This window comes from Lynx canadensis, chromosome B1, assembly GCF_007474595.2.
Source record: "Lynx canadensis isolate LIC74 chromosome B1, mLynCan4.pri.v2, whole genome shotgun sequence".
Lineage (NCBI taxonomy): Eukaryota > Metazoa > Chordata > Mammalia > Carnivora > Felidae > Lynx > Lynx canadensis.
This window is the reverse complement of record NC_044306.2, coordinates 30,035,100-30,061,092: the sequence shown is the minus strand read 5'-3', so window position 1 is coordinate 30,061,092 and position 25,993 is coordinate 30,035,100. Positions and strand designations below refer to the sequence as shown.

Below are 25,993 nucleotides of genomic sequence, written 5' to 3'. Positions count from 1 at the left end.
CCTGTGATTTTAACTTTGATAAACTCACTGATTGTTCACTCACTCTTTCTGCAGAACATTTACAATTTCTAAAACCTAGATATGTTTTTCTAGCTTCAGAGATGTCATGTTTTGATGGGAATGGAAGGGTAGAGGTGGGGAGGGGTTGGCAGATAAGAGTGGAATAATTCTAAAAATACCACTAAAAACCCTTACAGCTACTTTCTTAGGAGCATGTAGAGGGAAGGAGAGGCCTGAGGAACTAGCTGAAGAAGAGTAAGGAGAAGCTGTAGGTTTTGTTTGGAAGCATTTTGTTTTTAAGGTTTTATTTAAATTCCAGTTAGTTAATATATAGTGTAAGGTAAGTTTCAGGCATACAATACAGTGATTCAACACTGCCATACAACACCCGGGGCTCATTACAAGTGCCCCCCTTAATCCCCATCATCTATTTAACCCATCCCCCCCCACCTCCCTTCTGGTAACCACCAGTTTGTCCCCTATAGTTAAGAGTCCGTTTCTTGGTTTGCGTCTCTCTTTTTCCCCCCTTTGCTCATTTGTTTTGTTTCTTATTCCACAATAAGAAGTGCCATGTATATTATAAATATTATAAATATTATATATATATATATATATAATGGAATATTGCTAATCCATAAAAAATGATATACATCATAATATATATATTATATATATAATTGAATATTGCTAAGCCATAAAAAATGAAATTTTGCCATTTGCAATGACATGGGTGGAGCTAGAGAGTATTATGTTAAGCAAAATTAGTCAGAGAAAGAAAAATGTCACATGAAAGCACTTTCTGCTGGCTCAAAATGGAATGAATTTACAGGTTCTAATCCTGCTTCTCTTCTTGCCTAAAGCTGGAACGCAGTCCAACCTCCAAATGCCCTTACCTCACACTTAGCTATACCTGCGCTTGACCACACTGCCGAGGCAGCTCAAGTCTGTGCTGGGGTCCTGTGCTATAATTAGTACAGTGAGGAAGGAGCTTCAAAAATGTTCTAATTAAACAAGAAAATCCTTCAAAATCAACAGGAATACTTGATGCCATAATAAATCAAACAGAAAAGCTCAAATGTTTGGAAATCTAATGACATAAAAATGCTTATAACATAATATTTAATTTTTAAAAGGAAGATAGAAAATCAAATAGACAGCTAGATATCATTTTGACAAATACCCAGAACTCCATGGGATAGGAATGAGAGAGAGACACCAGAAAGTATCATGTATCATTTTCTTTCTTTGGCACTTTTCACTTTTCCAACCCACTCAATAAACGTAAGAATAGCCAAAACAAAATAATGATCTTTCTAAATGGCAGGCTTAGGGCTAGCTAGGAAAATCACACTTCACTGTTTTAGCACATGCCATGAGGCAAAACTATGGATTTTGAAAGCCCTGACCTGGTTAAGACCAACTTCAGTCACTTCTCCAAAGTAAGTAATGAAATATTTTTTAACCAAATGTCAAATGACTTGTAATATTTTAAAGGAATCTATTAGAAACCTCTCTATTAACTCAAACGTCAGTACGCGGCAGAGAAAAACTGCTTGACTCTAAATGTTAGACTCCAGTCTGACTTTGCTGATCTGATCTACCTCTTTCTAGAGTCAGCCACTGGATTTGAAACATCCTGGACAATTCAAAATAAATGCAGCTTTTAGCATTCTTGGTTAGTTTCTTTTTCTGGTGTCCACCTGAAAAGTGTCTCTATTTACAGAACGTAGGATTTACGAATCCATAGAACTCTCTTGTTACTTCCTTTGGGGCCTGGTGGGAGGGTCAGAGTGAACCTCAGCAAGAAGAAAACACCAAAAGATGATTGTCAAATCTTTAACACATTGAGGCATCGCCAACAAGTCCAAATCAATTCAACTGACAAAAATACGTCAGACGAGGGACACACGCCTTGTTCTATCTTTTGCTTCCTGCCTTGTTCCCCTAAAATCTTCTTGTTGGCATTCATCACGAATGAGAAATGGATAATGAACCTCTAGAACAATATAAAATAGTATGAGAACCGGGATATTTTGAGGCTTCAGCAAGTAATTCCCAGAAACGATTCTGTTGTCAAAATATCCCTTGAGTTTTTGTATACATCATTGTTACACTCTGCTTTGTAGGCTTTGCATACTTTATTTCCTTATAAATATCTGTATGTAATAGACTTTATCAAAGAACAGTGGGACACCTGAGTGGCTCAGTCGGTTAAGTGACCAACTCTTGATTTCAGCTCAGGTCACAGTCTCAGGGTTCTTGAGTTCAAGCCCCTGGTCAAGATCTGTGCTGACAGTGCAGAGCCTGCTTGGGATTCTCTCTCTCTCTCTCTCTCTCTCTCTCTCTCTCTCTCTTTCTCTCTGCCCCTCCCTCGCTCATGTGTGCAAGTGCATGCACGCTCTCTCTCACTCTCTCTCTCTCAAAATAAATAAACTTAAAAAAATAATATTAAGGAAGAATTCTATTCTACACAACCCCTCAAAAACTGTTACTTAAATGAAAGGGGAAAAAAAGAGGACTTCATTGTTGTTAACAGAAGTTGGAACCACACTGATTATAGCAATAAAGGCTACTGAAACCAACAGGCCTTTTTCTTTTTCCGTTTCTAAACTGAAGTGGGAGTTTGTCAGAGTCTGCAATGTCTGCAGAGAAGCAGGTACCTCGTATTTCCTTGTATCTTATAGTATAAAAATTAAACAGAAAACGGATCGTTTTGTTCTGGAAACTAAAAAAACTGAAATAAAATAAACAGGCTATGAGAATAACGCTCAGTATACTTAATTATGCCAATATATGATCTGTGTCCCTGGCATGCATAAAGCGAGAAACAATTCCAATACAGCAGGTGAGACAGCGGTGTGGTGCAGCTGGTAATCTAGGAGTCCCGCTAATGAGAATACTCCTTCTACGAGTCAGTCCCAGCTGGCACACAGCCAAGGAGGCCAACCCAACCCTGATACTCCTACCACCTACACTCATGTTTTTCCAACTGAGACCTATTCGTGATCTAAACTGGATTACTTCCCTGAGCTCCACTGGAGAATACACTCTGCTGACAATTCAAAGCCCAAGAAATCTTACCAGGAAATCCTGGCTGGAACTCTTCCCAGGGATTAAATCGTTGAGAAAGGGGAATGTGGACCTTAAACCAAGGCCTCACATGTAAAAAAAAAAAAAAAAAAAAATTAATGTTTATTTATTTTTTGAGAGAGAGACAGAGTGTGAGCGGGGGAGGGACAGGCAGAGAGGGAGACACAGAATCCGAAGCAAGCTTCAGGCTCTGAGTGGTCAGCCCGATGCGGGGCTCGAACTCACGAACTATTGGATACTGACCTGAGCCAAAGTCTGATGCTTAACCAACTGAGTCACCCAGGTGCCCCATATTTTTTTAAATAAAAAAAAAGTTTATTTATTTTTGAGAGAGAGAGAGAGAGAGAGAGAGAGAGAGAGAGAGAACACACATGGGGAAGGGGAAAAGAGAGAGGGAGATACAGGATCTGAAGCAGGCTCCAGACTCTAAGCCATCAGTGCAGAGCCCAGCGCAAGGCCTGAACCCACCACCTGTGATGTGAGGTCATGACCCGAGCCGAAGTTGGAGTATTAACCGACTGAACCACCCAGGCGCCCCCTCCCTAATTCCTTTTTACCATCATCATCATCTATGGGAAAATGTCATGAGATCCTTTTTATAGAAAATTCAAAAAGAAGAAACAAAAAAAATAAGATTCAAAGTGGCAATGCAGTTTGGAACTGATAACCTGTTTGAAATAGTCTAACGTGTCAGTCATCAACATCAGTCATCCAATTTTAACAATTAAGGATGAGAGAAGATCTTTAAAATGATCAAACACGTAGGGAAACAAGACCCAAGTGCATTCTAGGTCTTTAGTTCAAAGTATCTGTCCAACTAGCACTTGCTGCTTCTTCACAAAGGCACAGAGCTATGAGAAGCAGGGACGGTTTTAATATGTGGTGAGGAAAATTACATTTATCAGTATGTTTCCCTGGGAAATTCTCCTTTTCACAAATTTGACTACATTCATAAAAAAACATACTGCTATTGTGATTTTCACACTCTTCATGGACAAAAATAGACTAAGTAATAACCACCTAGAGTTTGGGTGGTGTTTCCACAGCTTCTTCTGCTTTAAGTCAGTTCAAGGCAAACTGGAAGTGATATCATAGGGATGGGGAACCATGCTCTCATTTTTTTCCCTTGAAAAATATGAAAAGGTTGCTTCCCTTTGCAAGTTTGAAACCAAAGGCAAAAGTCAACGGACCTGAACTGAATCCTTCCCTGTACTATTCCTAATAGACACTTCTCTAAAGAAGACATCCAGATGGCCAACAGGCACATGAAAAGATGCTCAACGTCACTCCTCATCAGGGAAATACAAATCAAAACCACACTCAGATACCACTTTATGCCAGTCAGAGTGGCTAAAATGAACAAATCAGGAGACTATAGTTCTGGAGAGGATGTGGAGAAATGGGAAATGTCTTGCACTGTTGGTGGGAAGGCAAACTGGTGCAGCCACTCTGGAAAACAGTGTGGAGGGTCCTCAAAAAATTAAAAATAGATCTACGCTATGACCCAGCAATAGCACCGCTAGGAATTGACCCAAGGGGTACAGGAGTGCTGATGCATAGGGGCACTTGTACCCCAATGTTTACAGCAGCATTTTCAACAATAGCCAAATTATGGAAAGAGCCTAAATGTCCATCAACTGATGAATGGATAAAGAAATTGTGGTTTATATACACAGTGGAATACTACTTGGTGATGAGAAAGAATGAAATCTGGTCTTTTGTAGCAACGGGGATGGAACTGGAGAGTGTGATGCTAAGTGAAATAAGCCATACAGAGAAAGACAGATACCACATGTTTTCACTCTTATGTAGATCCTGAGAAACTGAACAGAAGACCATGGGGGAGGGGAAGGGGGAAAAAAGTTAGACAGGGAGGGAGGCAAACCAGAAGAGACTCTTAAAAACTGAGAATAAACTGAGGGCTGATGGGGGGTGGGAGGGAAGGGAGGGTGGGTGATGGGCATTGAGGAGGGCACCTGTTGGGATGAGCACTGGGTGTTGTATGCAAGCCAATTTGACAATACGTTTTAGATTAAAAAAAAAAAAGGACTTTTCACTTGGAGTTACTGGTGATACACATTTCTTCTGGAAGTGGGGCACAAGAGGGCAGACTTGAAAATGCTAAGGAACAGTCTGTCTTGGATCTCTGTCCCATGTTCACCTGAACACGTGACTTTAAAGTCTTCAGTGGAGGGCTTGTGACTTCACAAACTGTACATGTTTAACATGCATTACAGGGAAGTAAGAAGAACTAATCCTAATTTCTAAGCAAAATAGAGAAATTCAGCTTTCTCTCTCTTTTTTTTGGGGGGGGAAATGTTTATTTATTTTTGAGAGACAGAGAGAGTGCGAGCGGCAGAGAGAGAGGGAGACGCAGAATCTGAAGCAGGCTCCAGGTTCTGAGCTGTCAGCACAAGGCCCGACACAGGGCTCGAACCCATGAACTGTGAGATCATGACCTGAACTGAAGTTGGACACGTAACCGACTGAGCCACCCAGGAGCCCCTTAACTTTCTCTTTAAACTACTGCATTGGACACTATGGAATTTTGGTACAGAAGTAAAAGAACTGTTTACAAAAGAAGTTCTCTTTCAAGAACTCTAAGAACAAGATCAGACAGGAGGCAAAAAGGAATAGAAATTGGAATTTTTAAAATCACTGAATTTTAAATTCAAATGGGAATGCATCTTTGAATAGAAACTATTATTATTATTATTATTATTATTATTATTTTGAGGGGGAGAGAGGGGCAGAGGGAGAGGAGGAGACAGAGAATCAAGCAGGCTCCATACCCAGCACGGAGCCCGACACAGAGCTCACTCTCACAATCCTGAGATCATGACCTGAGCCAAAATCAAGAGTAGGATGCTTAACCAACTGAGCCACCCAGGTGGCCAAAAATATTGCATATTTTAATCACATTAAAATAGTATGTTCAACTTATTGCTTGTTATTTTCTTTTTATACATTGTTTCAATTACCACAAGTATTGTCATTGTAATTTATTTACTCTGATTCTAAAAACACAGTAACTTCTTAATACTAAATTAGGAATCACTGCTTTAAATACACAGCTAAATAAGGAAGTATGTCCAACACTAACTACTTACATCTGTAGTCATGTCATGTTTGATACACCTCCAGCATCAATGGTTTGTTTTTGAACAGTGCTAGTGGAGGGGCGCTTGGATGGCTCAGTCAGTTAAGCGTCCAACTTCGGCTCAGGTCATGATCTCCTGGCTTGTGAGTTCGAGCCCAGCATCGGGCTCTATGCTGACAGCTCAGAGCCTACAGCCCACTTTGGATTCTGTGTCTCCCTCTCTCTCTGTTCCTCCCCCAATCTCTCTCTCTCTCTCAAAAATAAAGGTTAAAAAATTAAAAAAAAATAGTGAACAGTGCTAGTAGAAAACTATATTGCCTCTTTCCATTTAGCAGCTTTGAAAAACTGAATAAAGGCACCAACACATTGATTGCCTCTTTAATCTTGAAATACTTCTTTCCCTAGAACACAGAATATATATCACTAAAATTACATGGATGAAAGAGCTACAAATTGAGAATGTCACTATTAATAGTCTGCCAAAATCTTCTAACAACTGCAGTGCCTCATAGTTCATATTTTGAACAAATTGAACGAACTTCTGAAATTTAATGACTATACACCTTTGCTTGAATATTCCATGGAAACAGAAAAAAACTAACAATGGTTGAGTATTATTTTCTATGGGCTTTTTGTAATAATTGTCTAATTCTATGCTGAAAATTCAACCACAGCATCACTAACATAAAAGAATTTGTTGTGCAAGCAATATGCTATGAATATACTGTGCAGAAACTGTATACTAGATTGGGTAACTACAAATTCAGTATGTAATTCAGTATGTAATTTCCATATCAAAAGAAATCTCAATACATAAATTACTGGCACTTATTAAAGAGGACATATATTCCCAAAGGATTGAATTTATCAGCAACCATGAATAATGTCAGTAAAAAGTAAAATAAAAGTGCCTTTAAGTTCTGTATTCTATCAATTTTATTTTTTTACACAATACTAAAAAAGAACAATTAATATTATTTCATTGAGTGGCTCCGCCAGGAAGAAACAGTAAATGCTTCCTGGAAATTGGAGCGTAAGTCACTTCCTATCATAAATCTATGGATTCTGTGCATTAGTAAAGACTTAACAGGACACAATAAATATTCACTGAATCAATGCATGATCTTGTCATCCAGAAATTCCTGAATTTAACAACCACTAAGTCACTAATGTGTGCAGAATCATTTCCTTCCTTCCTCATACCGATTTAGTCCTGTGGAATTCTTTCTCCATAGTGTCTCTTACACCTATGCTTTCCTTCCTACACACTCTCGCCATTGAGATTATCATCATTGTTCTACTCATTCATTTAATGTCAGGACCATCAGTTTCTTCTGCTCCATCAGTTTCTTCTAAAAGACAGCAGCAGTACCCGGCTTGTGGGTTTTTTTTGGGGGGGGGGGTGGGTAAAGATTGGATGATACATGCAAAACACTGAGTACACAACTCAAGCTTCATAAATGCTATAGACCAATCCCTTCATACCAAACTGGTCTACTCACTATGTGCCCATCATACCCGTTTTGCTCGTGGCTCTTTTGCTTCAACGCCTTTCCTTTTACCTGAAATACCTGTGCTCATCACATCTGTATGTATCTTTCAATGCTCACCCCTAACATCCATCCTACATGAAGATCCGTCTGATTCCATTCTTTTTTGGCCATTAGCTGCCTTCCACCTCAAACTTCTTAATAAGACCTTGCAGAGTCTTATTTGGGTAAAATTTGGGTGTAAAGGAGGACAGGAATGAAAGGAGACCACAGGCACAGACTGGCAGAGTACTACATATTTGAGAAATGTGTGACCACCACCTTGACCAGTGAAGGGGGTTTCACACTATCTGGAGTGATGGAAAATAAGAAAAATAAAGTGGACCGTCTAGGACTTTTGCTGTTACTTCTCTCTTGAAAATTGCCTTTTGTCCATTTCTCTTCTCCAAAAAGTGAAGTACAGAGCAAGTGTTAAGTGAAACAAGAACCAGTTGATAACTTGGTAGCATAAAGAGAAAATTGAGAAGTAAAATAAGTTTTTTTTATTATTTGTGTTGTATCTTTTCATAATAAACACAGAAAATTAAGAGTTTAACGGAAAAGCAAAAAAAGAAAAAAAGAGTATACCAGGAACACACAAGCATTTCAATTTAATAATTATATAGCACTTATTATATGTTTAGTGCTGTGTGCAGCACCTATAGACAATAACAAAAGAAATCCTTGACCTTGAGGAGTAGAGGCATGTAAACAAAGCATGTGGGAAATGGGTAGACAGTGCTGTAAAAGCCCAGAGGAGGGTTCAGTTAGCTCAGTCTAGAGATGAAGGAAACATTTCTAAGACGAGTGGGCTCCCGAAATAGTTTAAAAGATCACCAAGAGTGAGCTGTAAGAGGGATAGGGTAATGTGCTCCCAGGAAAAGGGAATAACTTGAACAGGATGTGAACACAGAACAACAAGGTCAGTTAAAAGGAAATCCTAAAAAGAGGAATTATCAATTGGTTGGTTAGAAGCCTATCCAACATGCCTCAGGGCTTAATTCCATCACATGTAATGGGTTCTGGATGGGGTTACAGAGCATTCTAGCCAGATGTCACAGATCCCACCGTAACTTTTCCTCTGCATTTATAAGGACCTCTGATAGCACATGATTGTACTGATTTTATAGGAGACTCTCAGGCATGTCTTCTTCTATTGTTACCAGGAGATAAAGTCCACAATTCTCATTCTGGCAAGCACCTTGACTTACTTGACGTGGATAAAAATGGGGAGACTAAGCAAAATGGTCTTCAGTTCTTTCCCACCAGACTTCCTCCTCTCAGCTGATGATAACCTCTTCCTTTCAACTGCTTAGTCTGAAATCATCCTTGACTCCTCACACATCCTTTATCCAACCCATGGTTAAATATTTCTGTCTTGGAAAGACATTCAGAATCCAATAATCCAATAAAGTCCTTAAACCCCACTGCTAGAACCCCTATAACCAAGTCTGGATTACAGCAACAGTCTCCACATTGGTTTACCTGCTTCCACCATGAAGTTTAAGATTTCCTCAGTGATCTCTTTAAAACCTAAGGCAGGGGCACCTGGGTGGCTCAGGTGGTTAAGCGTCTGGCTCTTGATTTAGGCTCAGGTCATGATCTCACAGTCTATGAGTTCAAGCCCTGAACTAGGCTCTGTGCTGACAATGTGGGTCTGCTTGGGATTCTCTCTCTCCTTCTCTCTCTACCCCTCCCCGGCTCATGCTTGTGCGAGTGCACACGCTCTCTCTCTCTCAAAATAAGTAAATAAACATTAAAAAAAAAAAATCCTAAGGCATATTGAGTCCCATTGCTGCTCAAAAGTCGGCAATGATTCCCCATCCCCAGCTGGTGGGAGAGCCACCCTACCTTCAGCTGGCACACCAAGTCTCACCATTTCCCTGAAATCAGCTTTTACTCTCTCAATCACTATGCTCAAGCCACACCGGTCTTCTGTTTCTCCTCCCTGCCTCAGGATGCCAGGCTTTTGCACTGGCTTCTTCCTCTGCCTGGAATATTCTCCCCCCCCCCCCATATCCACATGACACTCTTACTTTTTTTCAGTCTTTCATTAACTATTACCTTCTCGTATTTAAAATGCACCCTTCGCACTTTGACCACTTTACACTGGCTATTTTCCATACAATTTACCTCCTTTAAAAATAGTACAGGATTGGGCTCAGTCAGTTAAGCATCTGAATGGCTCAGTCAGTTAAGCATCTGACTCTTGGTTTCAGCTCAGGTCATGATCTGGTGGTTTCTTGAGTTTAAGCCCTGCATCGGCCGCTGGCAGCACAGAGCCTGCTGGGGGTCTCTCTCTCTCTCTCTCTCTCTCTCTCTCTCTCTCTTTCTCTCTCTCTCTCTCTCTCTCTCCCCCTCCCCCACTCAGACTGTCTCTGTCTCTCTCTCAAAATAAATAAATAAACTTATAAAAAATTAAAAAAATAAAATAGCACAGGATTTCCTTATTTATTATTCTTTTTATTATTCCATTTTATTATTTTACGTATTTATTATTCTTTATTATTTTCTCCCTTTAGCAGTTAAACTGGAACAAAGCTTATTAAGTAAGCATTCAATAAATAATATGAAGACAGGAAAAAAAATGAAGTTCTTCCAGCTCTAAAAAATGATCTAATTTATTAAAAGTGGCAAGAGATTAGAAAAAAGCACAATGAGGTGACATCTCCATTTTTTTAGACCAGTCTCTGTTTCTTATTAACTATGAAAATATGTAAAGCCCAATCATTTAATTCTTTTGGATGTTGGTTTCCTCAGGAGTAAAGTAAAATATCTTGACCAGCTTATCTATAATAGCTCTTACATCTTTAAAATATAAATGATTCTGATTTGATTCTGTTTAATAAAATTCAGATACTTCCAAATCATTATTATCTCATAATGGACAGCACCAATCAGCACATTAATTCATTGACTACTTCTGGATGATCAGTAAAATTCTGCCTTGCTAAAACGATAGCATTATGGAATTCAAAGCTTCTGCAATTGTTCACCAACAACTAAGGGGAGTTCTTTGTCTCCTTGTGGACCTGCACCCAATAAGAAGACACAGCGACACATTTAATTATGCATGCGTATGACTATCCATAGTATTATCAATCGAGGCCATCTTGCTGGTGAGGAGGGTTTTCTCTCTGAAACCATCTAAAACCATGTAGTTCTATTTCTGGCTGACAAGTAGACAGATGATTATCCCTCTCAGCTCTCCTTCTAATTGCTGAAGACAATGCAGAGATGACAATAGCACAAAATACACAAAGGAAAAACCACATGAACAAACCAAACCAAAATGGTAGTGTACCCACATCTTTGTCAAGATGTCCCTGGAAATTCCCGTCCCTTTCGTCAAGCCTATTATAGCAATAGCAAGCTATCAAATTTGGAACTCAAGGAAATGTAATTTAAAGAATTGCATAGTAATGGTGGCTCGTGCTTACACACTGCTTATGTGCCTGGTACTATTCCAAATGCTTTACGTGCATTAACTGATTTGATCCTCACAAAAACCCACGAGCTAGGTACAATTATTGCCACCATTTCACATACAAGGCAACCGGGACACAGACAGTCTATATAACTTGTACTGTCACACAGCCATACACAGAGCTTGGATTCAAACTCACACAATCGGGATCCAGTGTGTGTTCTTAATCACTACACTATCACGAAATAAAATTCCCTGTAGCCTGAAGTCTCTTACTCCCCATGATGTGAACTTTTCAGGAGAATGTATATGTTGCTATATATGTGCTACACATACAAGCTTTGCAAATCATACAGTAAGATGCCCAGAATCATGTTTCCATAAACTCTGTAACGACTGCAGTCTATATTAAATTCCTCCAAGTTAAGATTTCAGAAATGTAAGGTGTGGTTTCAAATCATTTTCTTTCTTCCTGTGTTGCCATAAGCAAGTCACTCTTGGGGTGCCTCAATTTTTATTCCTGACATATGCAAATGGGACACCTACTTCACATGAAATATTTTTTTTCTAGACATTGTAAAGACCACAAAAATGAACCAGCTGTAACTCAGAAACCTTCCAGTATAAGTGATAAGCAAGCATCCAAATAAGAACATCATGAGTGTGAATGGGGTAAATACCTTGATGAGGCACAAACAACGTGCTATGGGGCTCTAGAGGAGGGAGGGTCTACATCTGATCTGGAAGGTGAGTCCTGAGGCCTGAGCAGAACTAGGGAAGGTAGAGACTGTGGGAATGGAACATTTTTGGTAGAGGCAATAGAATGTGCAGACTAGAGGATAGAAATAAAATAATATTCCAGGTAGAATCCCAATTGGCTAGGACATGGTCCATACGGTTTGTGGCGGGGAAGGGGCAGCTGGAGTTGGATCCGTAGGAAGCCTGACATCCTGCTATGAGAGGACCTTGGATACCAGACAAGAATTTATGGGATAATATAAGTGTTTTCTAAATATTGGCTATGGTGAACTCAAGAAATGAAAATGAAGTGAAAGTCATTTCTCTTTTATAAATCATAAGATTTCTCAAATCTATTTTGCAACATATAATAACACACATTGACGCTACAGCTTTATAGAGTTCATATGTTCAAAAAGTAATTTCCTATTAGGTATTATAACCAATGTCTAAAGATTACTAACTCCATTCTACATATTATGAGAGGAGTGACGAGTGACCACATAAGAAATCAGAATTAAACTCGGGCCCTCTAAATCTAAGCTCCCAAAGACCCAAGCAGTTACTCTTCCTCTCCATCTGTCATTCGCCTGTCATCCCGAACTCTGCTGATCCGGAACACAGGAAGAGTCAGGTTTGAGAAGCAACATATATGTCACCAAAGCTTATGTATTTCTCAAGGAGAGAACCTCTCTCAGCGACATTTTACCTTTTATACAAATGTTTAATCTGCTGGAAACCTGAGTTACAAACCCCACGAGAGATCAGAACTGTGAATTAAAAGAAGTGTGGAAAACTATTTCATTAATATATACCGATTGCAAACCAGCCTGATAGCAGAAAGCATACAATACATAAAAACACCAACATTTTCTGGTTGTGTGTGATCACTGGCAAGAAGTTGAACATTGTTGAGCCTGTTTCTCTGTGCTAAAAGATTTGGTTTCTACTGTCTCTATGAAACCTAATTGTGATTCTGCAATAAGCTAAGACACATTCAAAATATATACCACTCTAAGGTTAGAGTTTCTAATATAACTCAACATGATCTAATAAGATAACATTATTCAAGAAAGTTGTAATATAACCCACTATATCCTCAAGACATAACAGTACCCAACATTGATAAATCCTATTTAATAAGTAGTTGAGATTATTAAAATATTTCAATCCAAAATGGAGAAAATCAATTTTCCATGGTGATAAATCATTAGCTATTTAGAAAACTCAGCAATCCAGAACAACCAATTTCCCAAAGAGTTTTCATAAGCCAAAGACTTAATGTACTGATCGCAATGTTTTTATGTATAGTTCACTAAATAGGTAGGTGTTATATAGGTCCTTGACCTGGGCAGGGGTTAATTTTGATATCCCCCTATGGTCATTGAAGTAGAAAGATAAAATGAGTAAAGTAATTATTTTATATAATGTATTTTCTGTTCTCTTTGAAAAATCACAAGAGTTGTGTGATGGGAAAAACTCTAAAAATGCAGCTTGCTTTAAGGATCATAGTGTGAAAAGATCAGAGTTGTAACACTGAATGTTGCCACTAATCATTCTTCAGATTTGCTTTGTAGGCGAGACTTAGCATCATGTAACAATCAATGGTTACTGATTCCTTTTGCTCCCAGAAGAGCAAGCAATTATGACCCAGGAAGCTTCACCAAGGGATTACAAACAAATGCTAACAAGAGTTCAATTCCACTGTCCTTAGACCATTCCATTTATTTATGGAGCTTTTATTGCATGACACCAACATATTTCATAAAACAAATACTTCCTGTTACTTAGCAAAGGAAGAGGCAACATTGAAAGTCGTCAGGCTAATCATGGTCGAGTCTGCGGTTAAGGTCTCACTTCACTCTCTCCCCCAACTCATCCAGCGAGAAACCACAGGTCTGGGCCATCCGCTCCATAACCTCTGATGCTCTGGGCGGGACACCACCTTCAGAATAGGGTGGGAGAATGGGGACGACCGTGCAGTGAGATTAGTGGAAAAGTAATGGCGGGGTTTGAACAGCAGAGTAAAGAGAAAAGTAACCATGGGATAGCAAGTAAGAAAGAAATACAGGGAGAGAAAAGGGAGAAGAACTGGAGAAATAAAATCATATCAACATTTGACATGGACATAGTTACCTAAGTTAAGACTTGAGGATCCTAGTGACACGTGTTTCCTTACTAATTAAGTTTTATTTCTTGTGGTAACTCTCCTTGTCTTCCATGTTGTTCTTATGTTCCTTCCAAGTAGATCTGAATGAATATTTGGACATCTAGCTTACTTTTGAATTATGGGTTTTTATAATAAGATAAGTTATGGAGGAGAGGTGATTTCTTTTTTTATTAGAAAATTTCTTGAATATAAAATTCTATACTAACTTTTACTTAAAACAAAGTTCATAAATTTCCCCTTTGGTGAGGATAAACGGCACCTCAAGAAAGATGCTTCAAACACTCAAGTGCTTATCACTGAAGATTTGTGCCGTAAATCAACACTCGTCACATCATGTTATTGATGACAAATAGAAGATGTTTTTACCTTGGGATATTTTCCACTATATTTCATCACATTTTCTTGGGTAAGTCAGCTTATTTGCACTGCTCAGTCAGAACAACCTATACCTGGGTAAACTCTGCCCAAGATTGTTATCAAATATTTCCCCCTTAAAAGTGGCTGCCTCATTGCTCTGATATTGATTCAGAGTTCCACTTTTGCAGTTAATCCAATATACTTGAGTTAATAACAATCAAGATGACCAAGCATTAAAGTTTTCACATAATTCTAATTCTACTTAAAGAATAAATGAAAATACATATATTTTGCTAATCACTATACATTTTGTAAATGAAAGGCTCTCATAAATTATAACAAAAAATCAAAGTGCCTTAAGTGCATGTACCCAGAGCAGCACTAATTTTCTTTTTTTTTAGAATTGTGACCAGTAATCCAGCTTATAAAAGTTCATTTGAAAATCACTGTGACAGAATCTCCAGCATATTTTTAAGGTACAATTACTCTCTACTTCTATAACAATATTTTTTTCTTTTTTACTTTTTACAAGCCTGTAGCAATTAAATGTGGAACTAGAATTGTTTTTTTTCAAACATTGATAACTTTTTCCTCTACACTTTAAAGGTTTTTATTTATCCAATTTTATTAAGTAATCATCAAACCATCTTCCCTTTTATTTGGAATATTATGTGTATATATATATATATTATGTGTATATATATATATATGTGTATATATATATATATAATTCATACCATATATAGTATTTATATTGTAGACATAGTATCTTTAACCAAATTAAAAGAACTTCTGCATTTGATTTCACTCAAAGATTGTATGTAAATTGTTATTTCCATGGGCTTTGTGAAATGGTGAAAATGGCTTAATTCCTATCTTTTGGGGTCTAGAAATCCCAGTTGGCAACAATGAAGAGTTAGGTGAATGTAATTTTCATTTAGATCAAGGATTCATCCCATGCACTACAGCTAAACCATATAGATTCCTTTTCATTATCTCAATCTTCCCACAGAATGTGCTTCTTTGACAAACACAGTTTTAGTCACCTTTCCCCCCTCTTCCAAGTAACTCCTTATCATTGTACCCAGGAGAAAGCCCATTACGTCCTAAATTTTGGACATTACCCTAAGAATAATTATATATTCCAGCCAATTTTGGGGGGAAAATCACTCTTTTTATGGTACTAGGATTCAAGAAATTGTAAAGTTCTATTATCAGTCTAATAGAAACCAAATTAATTCACCTTTTAAGACTACCTATAATTTATTCCTAAGAATGTTAACACTCATGAGTATATGTGTATATGAACCCTGACAGAGAGGAAGAAGAAGAAAGAAGTTAATAATTCTTAAGCTTTGTACTCCTATGAGGTATTTTCCTTACATACAGTAACTTATCTTGTCCTTCACACAATCTCATAAGAGTTGTAAGTATTGATATCCCCATTTGTTTAGATGTAAATTCTAAATCTCAAGTCGTGAAGTGATTTGCTCAAGGTCATACGGCTTCTAAGTGGTACAGCTGGGACTTGATGTCAAGTTTCCAGTACAATTTCCACTTCACCATGATGCCTCTTCCACTCTTAGTTCTAAGTTTTTCATGAGCTTCCCCAAACTCCTAAACTCATTCTCCAAAGTGTTACAAAACCACTTTGTCAAGACCAAAGGAAGAAAAGAACAAAGAATCAAAAGTAGAATGAGGGGGAAAAAATTGGTACTGGTTTCATATTTGGTATGGTTTAGTCCTAGGACTTGGGTGTTACCCAACATCTCATTTAATCCCCTAAACAGGTCCACGGGATGCATAGTGCTATCCTCAAATACAAATGAGGAAACAGATTCAGAGGGATGATCTACCTTGCTCCAGGCCATGAGAAAGACAGGTATGATTAAAATTCAGGTCTGCCCAACTGGTAAGCTAATGCCCCGGGACAAGAGACTTGAGACAATCCAAGATGTAAGAGGCCTGAGAGATAAATATATCTAATAATCTGCTTGGAACATGAATCTCCCTCAAATGTGTCACTGTTTAAATATTCCCATGAAGAAGAAACTTTCTTTCCAAATACATATTTTATTTGGAATAACTTTGATTATAAAAAAGTTCTCCTGTACACCATATTGTTGGGAAAGGTATGCCCATCCAACCTCTGCTCAAGAGGGGTGTCCTACACTGATAAAAATTGTACATGTAGAATGGTCTTTTCTAAAGAGGAAGTCTGCAATGGAGTGAGAGAAATTACTCATTAGGACTTACATGATAAACAGGAAAAGCAAAGTCATTGAGAGGAAGATAATACATGTACTGTTTGCATATAAATGCCGAAGGCAGTTTGGAAAAGAAAAGGAAGGTGTAGTGAAAACCGGGAGGATTCCAGTTTCCTCTCAGCACTCATATAATTAGCTGGAGTGACCTTGGTCACTTCACTTTTGCAGATCTGAATTCCTCACTTCGGGAGTGACTCAGATAATTTTTACATATGTTCGACATATAAAATTCTATGATTATAGAATATCAATTATATTATTTGGAAACAACCCTTGAGTGCTTACAAACACACACACACACACACACACACACACACACACAATAGTAGATAAAATTCACCTCAGCAAACATGGCAGTGTGGTCTGAGGTGATGAAGATGAACTCTACTCCCGGCTCCTCAATCACTTTTCATGTGAATGGTACACGAACCCAAGTTTTCATTCAGTTTGGGAACCAAATCTTAATGGCAGATGTTAGCCTTTCTCTGCATATTGAAACTAAAAATCCTTGGGAGTGTTTTAATATTCTTTTTCTATAAGCTAAAACAATAAATGGAAAATATGACCAAAAAAAAATAAAACAAAAACATTTATAGCTGTCAGCTTTCTAGAATCTGAAAATAATTTTACCATATTTACATGTTAGAATTAAGTATAGGGGCTCTCAGTCGGTTAAGTGTCCGACTTCGGCTCAGGTCATGATCTCGCAGTTCGTGGGTTCGAGCCCCGCGTTGGGCTCTGTGCTGACAGCTCAGAGCTTGGAGCCTTTTCGGATTCTGTGTCTCCCTCTCTCTCTGACCCTCCCCCATTCATGCTCTGTCTCTCTCTGTCTCAAAAATAAATAAACGTTAAAAAAAATTACAAAAAAAGGAAGGTGACAAGAAGAAATGCTGAATTCAGAGAGTATATGCAGTGTTAAGTAAAGAAATATCTCAGGTTGATTCAAACTGTCTAACTAGATTCTTAAAATTCATTAGAAGATAAGTTCTATGAGGACAAGAAATTTTACTGTTTTTCATTGCCATAATGCCAATCTAGAACAGTGCCTGGTGCACAGGAGGCATTTAATATGTATTCGCTGAATTAAGAAAAAGAAATAACAGAAGAAAATCATTGACATACAAAAATAATAAAAAGGGAAACATGACCAAAAAAGTAGACATGGTATGGTTTACGGCTTAAAAGAAAGCTCAAACAGATTCAGTCGAGAAGTTAAATTCTAGTTCTCAGTTTGATTCTAGTGCTTCAGTGAAGCTTCTAGCTTAACTTTAGACAAGTCATAACTTTTTTATGCCTCAGTTTCTCAATCTATACAATCTCTCTCTCTTTACACTTTAAAAGGATCCTATGGGGTGACAGTAAAAGGAAAAGGGAAGAAGGAAGAACAAAGATACATGGTTTGGGACATAACGACTTTCTGGGAATGCAGAACTGCTGATTTGTACACACATGTAAAAGTCAGAGAGAGACCAGTATGAATCATACTAAGGAAAAGAAGAGGGGGCAATAAAGAAGAGGGACAAAATTTTGAATGAATTGTGCCAGCCAGAAACCAGGGTATTGTCCTAGAGACGAATTTTTGTATGTGTGTTTGTAATATGTGTAAGTACCACTCAGTTAAAATGCAATACAATTGTATGTGAAAGAAAAGATCAGTGAATGTTTAATATTTTAGAATGCAATGAAATATTGATAAATAAAGCCAAAGTGGCATAATTAGAAAAATAAGGAAGATTCAAGAGATAATTGGGTAGGTGGGGAGGGAGAGGAAGGAAGAAAACCGATTTAGGTATAAAGGAAAAAGGAGACACAGAATGGGCAGGGAAGAGGTGAGCCACAGGGCCATCTGCTATATGTCAGCAAAGAGCCCACCCTAGAAAACCCAAGCTGTTTTCGACAGCAAGCTGAACACTGTATGGATGAGCAAATAAACAGGAAAAAGACTACCACTACTGAGAATTTAATAAAAGCAAAACAAGAAGGTGGGAAGAAAACTGAATACTATGAACTATACATGCTTGACCAGTGGTCCCACTTGACATACGTCCCTGTTAATCGGGTGCCACTTAAACTATCAGAGTTGCTGTCCAGTTCACACTCTCTGGAACAGGGAAAAGCTGACAGGAGAAAAGAGCCATGTGTGGATTTAAATTCAGGGGGACAAGACATGTCTCTGCTTTCTCCTATTTAGGATTTCACTGAACCTTTCAGCATTTTGCGACTTTTAGTAAAAGAATGTCACTAAATCTTTCAGAACCTGGGTTTTCCCCTCATCAGCAAATTAATAAAATTATTTGGTTTCAGTCAAGGATCTTTCCATTTCTCCCAGTTTTTAATGTCTTAGGCGTTAAGCAAGTTTTGGTTAAAGTGGAGAAAAGTTCTTTGAAATCACCACTCTGAAATCACCGACAAGGAATTGTAGGTTGCAAGGAACTGGATGAATCTATTGGGCTTAAAATAAATGCCATTTTTAAATTGAAGGAAAGAAATCTTTTGGTATATTCAGTTAATCACGCTGAGCTTTTGCAAATGGTAGTGATTCCTATCCTCATTGTGGTAACAATGGTTTGCCATGCAACCCAACACAAAGAGATTTAAGACAAAGCAAAACAAATTTGGCCTGAGTTGAAAATACTAATACGTTCTTATACTACAGAGTCTGTTGTCAAGCAGGCTCTCCCACCCAGAAATACATTTGCTTGCAAGATGGCACTATAGTTCCCCGGCTACAATTTAATTAATCACCTCTTTTTATAGTAGTCTGAGTTTGCAACCTCTCAGAGTCAGTTCTTTCCATATAAATAGAAGGTAAGAAAAATTTTAAAGCCCAGGCAAAGAAACAAAATTAATAGTTCAAGTAGGGGCCCCAGTGAGAAATAAAAATGTAACTATTATCATGGCAAATAAAGATTGTGGTAGTGGAAAACCACCAATCACACACAGAAAAACTTCAGGATTAAAAAAAAACAATGCATACGTATTTTCCAATCCTGTATTAGGTTTCTTAAAGATCTAGATGGATGCATGGATTAGTATTGTGAAAACATGAAATTATATTACCTTATGCAAGAAATACCCATTTGAGAAAACCTGATGCAGCTACTATTCCTTTGGACAATTAAGAATGCTCTGTATTGCCTTTTATTACAATAAAGAATGTTTTAATTTTAAAAAAAGTCCGTGGAAAGGGGAGTAATTCCCCTTTGTATAGAATAACCCTAATACTAGAGGGTAGATTGGTTGGGGAATTACAGAGCAGACACAATTACTAGGATTGTCTCTCTTCCACTCTCTCAGGCTCCAGGATAAAGAAGAATCAATTAGCCCTCAACAGACTATGACCTTGAAGGCTACAGCTCTGTGCATAATACGCTGAATATGCTGAGGCAGATAGAACGGGGAGAGTTACGTCCTGAAACCACCAAAGAGCATGTTTCAGATACGATAACGTCATGTTAAGATTATACCATCACAGCTGAGTTCATGTCAAAAACATGCATGACAGAAGGATAGGTCTGGTTCTTCCTGTGACGAAGCAGTACTTTCTTAGTTGAAGAGAAAAAAGTGAATGAGGTCACAAATGACAGTCTAATTCCAAGCTCTTTTGTGTGTGTGTGGTTTTTTGGGGTTTTTTTAGTCAATGGTTACAAGCTTTTTAAAACAACAAAAGCAACCACTTACGAGTGTCTGAAAACAAAGCTTCCTGGACCAAGCCCCCCCCCCCCCCCCGCCAGTCCCCCTGCGCAAAAACCAGACTCATAAATTTTTAGGATACTCATGCTTTTGCTGTTGTTTTCAGGCACTAGGCTAAAACATTAACACCGAGTTTCCCATACAGAAAGCCTTATAGGTGGCAAAGTGTTAAGCACCGTCTACCCCTAACTTTTCAGGAGAAAACTACTTCCCATACTGCTTTTCCAGGCTTATCTCCGATGCATTTCAGAGTGCTGCAGCTGTGTCTCTGGCCAGAACTGGCCATCGTGATGCTTTTAGGCAGCAGTAAATCTTTTCCACTCAATGCAAATGCCAGAAAATCAATGCCCTGGCTTGAAAACCGAGAGAAGAGAAACTATATGGAATCTGTACCCTCTTAAAACACTTAGTAGAAGAATTTACCTGAAAAAATAATTTCTCAAAAAGTCACTACATACTTTGTGACATGGTCCTAAACCAGAAAAAGGGACTACATGGTTCTCTGCTTCCTGCCCCCCGCCCCCCAAAAAGATGACAAAATTATGGAATTTACCAAAGGAGTTTTTTGTTTGTTTGTTTTTTCTTCATAGGGTCCTCTTTCTTTTTCTGGAAAACTAAACCTGTCCGGGCACATTTTAATTAAAGCCAAGTTTCAAACGATAAAGACAAAGAAGTAACCTTGTCTTCATGGGGAATGTTGCTTCTCTTTGCAGGATCTGTACTTGCTTTTTATAGCCTGTCATTTCATCTGGGTATTATTTCCTGGTCACTTTGCCAGGTGGGAAGAGGCGGTGAATGCAGTGATGTCTGTCAGACCTTTAATGATGCTTCAGGGATTTGATAAAGACACAGAGCAGTGTCTGCAGAAAGGAGGTTCTTTACTAATTACACCTGAAAAACAAGCCTCTCTCTATCTCTCTTCTTCTTCTTCTTCTTCTTCTTTTTTTAAATCTTTGCCAGCAGTTTCTGCTGTGTGTGAAATGAAATGATCTTGAATCACAAGCAGATCAAGTTTTCTGTGTTTCTATACCACACGGCTCTACCCCACACAGAACATCATGTTTGGAAAAGACATTCTTTATTCTTCCTTACCACCCAGAGGGGAAACGAAGGGGTGAGGATTTCATCGCAGAACCCTCGCCCTCAACTCTTAAGAGATTTTACACACGTTATTAAGGACTGGATTCTCTTGTCTTTTACTTTATTCCACGAAGGACATATTCAGTCAGTGGTAAAAAGTGGCAGAAGGCAGAGAAACAAAAATAAATCAGAAACATTTATAAAAAGAAGCCAGAGGCCACTCCTCCCTTCTCTACTGACGTGGGGAGCAACCTGACTAGTCATGGTTTCTGCCTTGTCAACTTTCCATTATAAAGCATTGCAGTGACCCAGTACGAACAGCAGCACATTGTTCTGTATCGTTTTAAGAGCGTGGGCTCTCTTCACTCACAGGTTATTAAACTGCACTGCTCCGGTCTGACGGGCAAAAAAAGACACGTCTGAAAAAAAAACAACGATGTACCTTACTAATGGATCTTGTACTTTTTAATGACTGCCAAGGAAGCTATTTAAACATTTGATTACAGAAGACAAAACTAATTTGGGGAAATCCTTTCATGCGGCATCGTACTGCGCCCTGAATAAAATAAAGCTGTCCCTCGTAAGTGCTCGGTAGCCGAAACTACAATCTGGGCAGGACGGCAATCGCCTGCCACTGGTGAGGGGTGAGCACTGTAAATGCGCTATCAGCAAGAACCAATTAAGACAGAAATGTGGTGAGAGCAGAGAGCAGTTAAGGGAGCAGAAAGAAGGCATGGAGGCAGATAACAGGCAGTGTGGGACCACTGCGTGGCAGAGGGCACCCGAAAGGTGAGGAGAGGTGATGGAAATCCACACGGGAGAAAGACAGACACAGAACCACACTCGCTGCTCTATGGAAGTCACATTTATAGTTTTGTTTTGTTTTGTTTTAAAAAGGATGCTCTGTCTGATGTGTTCATTTTTAAAAGTGTTAGAAATCAACTGAATTGCAATTAAATTCAAGCATGACTCCCAGATGCTGAAGTTTTGGGTCCCCCACCCCAGACCGAACAGTCTGGCTGGAGGGAACACTGTTTCATACCAGCAGTTTGCAAGATCGTTTTACTCATCTCTTCAACGCCACCCCAAGCGCTCCAGTCACATGATGTGCTTAAACAAAACCATGCAATTAAAATAGAAGAAGACAAGGAAACAGCTCCATGCTCAAGAGAACGCCTTTTAGCGCCTCAAGCCCACCCCTTTCCATGATTCATCATCATCTCTCTCTCTCTACTTACAAAGTTTAGGAGCAGTTTGGAGATTAGTTTCTGTTGTTTGTGGCTGAGTTGCTGACTTGGGTGTTCTCACCTCAGGGTTCCGAGTGGGGAAAGGGAAGGATGCTGCAGTGGACGGCAGGAAAGAAAAAGCAAAAATACGATTCTTCGGGGTCGGGACCGCTGAAGGTTCAGAGGACACAACGGCATTGTCAACTTGCACTGTAACTTGAACCTCAGTTTCAGATTGAGCCCTAGAGACAGGTGAAGTGTATGCCTCAGATGCTACCCACACAGCTGAGGCAGCGGTTGGATCCAGAGAAATAATAGGGTCCTGGCCTAACCCCCCAGGGTCAAGGTGAGTAGGAGAGTCATACTCAAATATCTTGTCCACAAATACCCACTTGAGGCCAGCAATGCAGAGGCAGAGGCTGACTAGGCAAGCCAGAATGGGGACAATGCAGATTTTCTCCGAGTTGAGGCAACCTCTCAGGCGCTCAGCTTCCAGGCAGACACAGCAGGGAGCTGCCAGGCCCATGAGTCCGGAGGTTCGCCCGTCTTCAGTCTGGGTCTCTGGCATGTCTTCTGCTGCCGGAAGCCCGTCGAGAGATGGGTCTGCACTCAGCTGAGTGGAGGGGCTGGAGGACCTCTCGGCGGCTCCCTCGGACATGTCTGGGGAATAAATCTCCATCGGCTCACCTCCAGAAGGCCTGGCCTCTCTCACGGTCCATTACCATGCAGAGCTCCCCCCAACCAAATGAGACAGCATCTTACAGGGGGAAATCGATAAGTCTTCCAAGTCCAAGGCCATTATCAAAAGCAAGAGGAGTTCAGGAGGGAGGAAGGAAAAAAAAAGCCTCTAGCAACTACCAAATGAAAGTATACTGTAATTCTTTACTGCTCTTTCCGGGTTACTTTTGCAGTTCTTTCAAATGCTTCTCCAAACCATCCCGGCTGGTCAAGAGGGTCGGGGGGGCGCCGGGAGGTGGGGGGGGAGGCAAAATAGAAACCGAGCTGATCCTTGGTCAGTTAAGTAAACCAGTAGCCCAAACTGAAAGGCATGTTTCTCACCTCGAGCATCTGAAGCTGGTGTCTGCTTAGATGGAGAAAACAACTGTCATGCAGGAGAAGTAAAAGCAAAAGCAGGACCAGAGGTGGCGGCGGAGGCGGCAGCAGCGGCGGCGGCAGGAGAGGCAGCAGTGAGAGTAGCAACAGCATCCTGTTGTGTTAACGCGAAGGCTGAAAGAGGCTGAATCATTACACAGCAGCAGGTGCCTGCCCCGGGAGCATCACTGCAAACAGTATCATCACACAGGGATCCGAAGGGAAGAGTGCGGCCCGGAGGGGCGGTGACTCCCCTCCCCGCCCTGCCTCCGCCCCCACCCCCCCAACCACTCCTCTTTGTCCTTCTTGAGCGCTCATTCACTTTCTTCCCCCGCAGCTCTGCCCGGCTTCATAGTCTCTTTCTCTTCCTTTCCCCTCCTCATCCAAAGACGTTCTGTCTCTCTGTCTCTCTCTTTTTCCTCCCTCCTCCCTCTGTCCGCACTCCAGAGCTGCTGGCTGGTCTGAGTAAAATCAGTATACCCAGCGACGCAGGACTGCCAGTGACTTCCTATTTTATCCAATTAGAAGGAATAAAGGCCATCAAATCAAAGAGAAGCAGGCAGGCACCAGTTAAGCTCAGTCCCCATGGCCCCCACCCCTTTTCTTCCCTTTCTCTTTTTCTCTCCACAAAAGCAGCCCCAGTTTTCCACCCCCACCTTGCTTGCTTCTGGTCTTGCCGGCTCTCTTTCCTTCACCCACTGTGGGGTCAGAAAAAGCCAGCGATCGATGCTAGCAATCCAACAAAGCTGGGATGGGGCGGGGGATGTAGGTGGGACCTTATGGGTTGGACCTGAGGCTTGGCAAAGTCTGATATCTGATTCCTCCCTAGAGAGGTAAGCTTTTCAACAGCAATTTCTTCTTGCCTGCCGCTGAGAGATAGCATTCCTTCCCCTGCCCTCTAATAAGTTTTGTTCACCAAGAGGACTGTTATTACCTGATTTTCAACCAACAGTCAGAATGTGTTTTTTTCGAACCTTGGACAGCTCTGCCTTCAGCCCTTTTGGCGATGACTGTGTAAGACTGCAATGCCCAGGGTGAAGTGCTGAGCCTATGCTGAAGGAGGGGTGGGAGGGAAGGGGAGAGGTGTTCATGGATCCCCACTCCGGTCCCATTTGAATTTCCATTTCCTCTTTCCACCCACAGCAGTCCTAGACTAATGTCAAGCTAATAAGAAACACTGGTAAATAGCGCTATGAAGGGAGCAAAAGGCTACCACTTTGTTTTGAAATTAGCCTTCACGGTGACTCCACACTGCAGAGGTCTGAATTCCCCAGGAGCCGTAATATATACCACATGTCCTCCGCGAGAACCACACTGCAAGTATTAAGAAGAGTTTTCCATAAGAGCATGCCTTTTGGGTTAGGTCTCAATAGCTTTACCTTACAGATAGTTTCAATGCTGCTTTTGCCCCCCTTTTAAAACAGCAGCCATTAAAACACTGGAAGAAATGCCGTCTTTAACAGACAGCACGGGACTCCCTGAACCTCCCTCCTGTTCTTGCACTATATGCATCTGAGCCCTTAGTCCATGCTTTACCATGACTGGACACCCAAATGGTTTCCAAGGAACCATTCTGCTCACCTATGTCAATGGGAGTCTTAAAAGCTCTCTCTAAATCTATACTACATAGCCATCATATGAGTCCCAGCAGCAATAAATTTAGAGCTCAAGCCCTGAGAAATTCTGCTTTAAGCACATTAAATTTTGTATAACACAATCTCCACCGCTTTGAAATAGTTTTAAGCTTTAAGTGCGCAAGCGAGAAGAATATTATCACATCAAAATAAAATCGGTCCATAATTATAAGTGATTTAAAGGATATTAACTCTCAAAACGTGTTTGCAGTACTATAACTAACAACAACGACAAAAGCCTGAACCAATTGGCCTAACTGCGATTATGACTGTGACAAGCTGATGGGCAAAATGACTTATCCTCCACATAACCTGCACTTATATACCAGTAACCAACATTTTAAAACAAGAATAGTTAAAATAAGATCCTGTGCCTAACTTTCTGGCTTTAGCCATTTGATTTTAAAGCAGTGGGAGTTTTCTGAAAGATCTTAGCAACGGACATGATATTTCATATCATGGAAAATCTATGGGGACGCCTTTACAGTATTCATACTGAGAGGTATTCACATTTTGATTGTCAACATTCACGTGAATGTTCAGAAGCAATATAAGCAAGTAAGTGTTTACACTAAATTAGGGTAATTTGT

The 25,993-nt window shown here is 39.8% G+C and overlaps 1 protein-coding gene across 8 annotated transcripts in view; it reads right to left on the bottom strand.

Moving 5' to 3' along the window:
- Window positions 1-25,993, bottom strand: part of NRG1 (neuregulin 1) — a 1,119,525-nt gene that overhangs the window by 98,502 nt on the left and 995,030 nt on the right. For 2 of the 8 annotated variants that reach the window (XM_030312323.1, XM_030312329.1), the window contains exon 1: window positions 22,690-24,037. The exons of 4 other annotated variants lie outside the window; for them this stretch is intronic. In XM_030312323.1, the coding sequence (XP_030168183.1) occupies window positions 22,690-23,356 (667 nt within the window). In that variant the 5' untranslated portion in view covers window positions 23,357-24,037. Of the gene's footprint in view, window positions 1-22,689; window positions 24,038-25,993 lie in introns of those variants that run through there. 2 more of the 8 variants (XM_030312316.1, XM_030312317.1) reach the window with 2 other exon arrangements.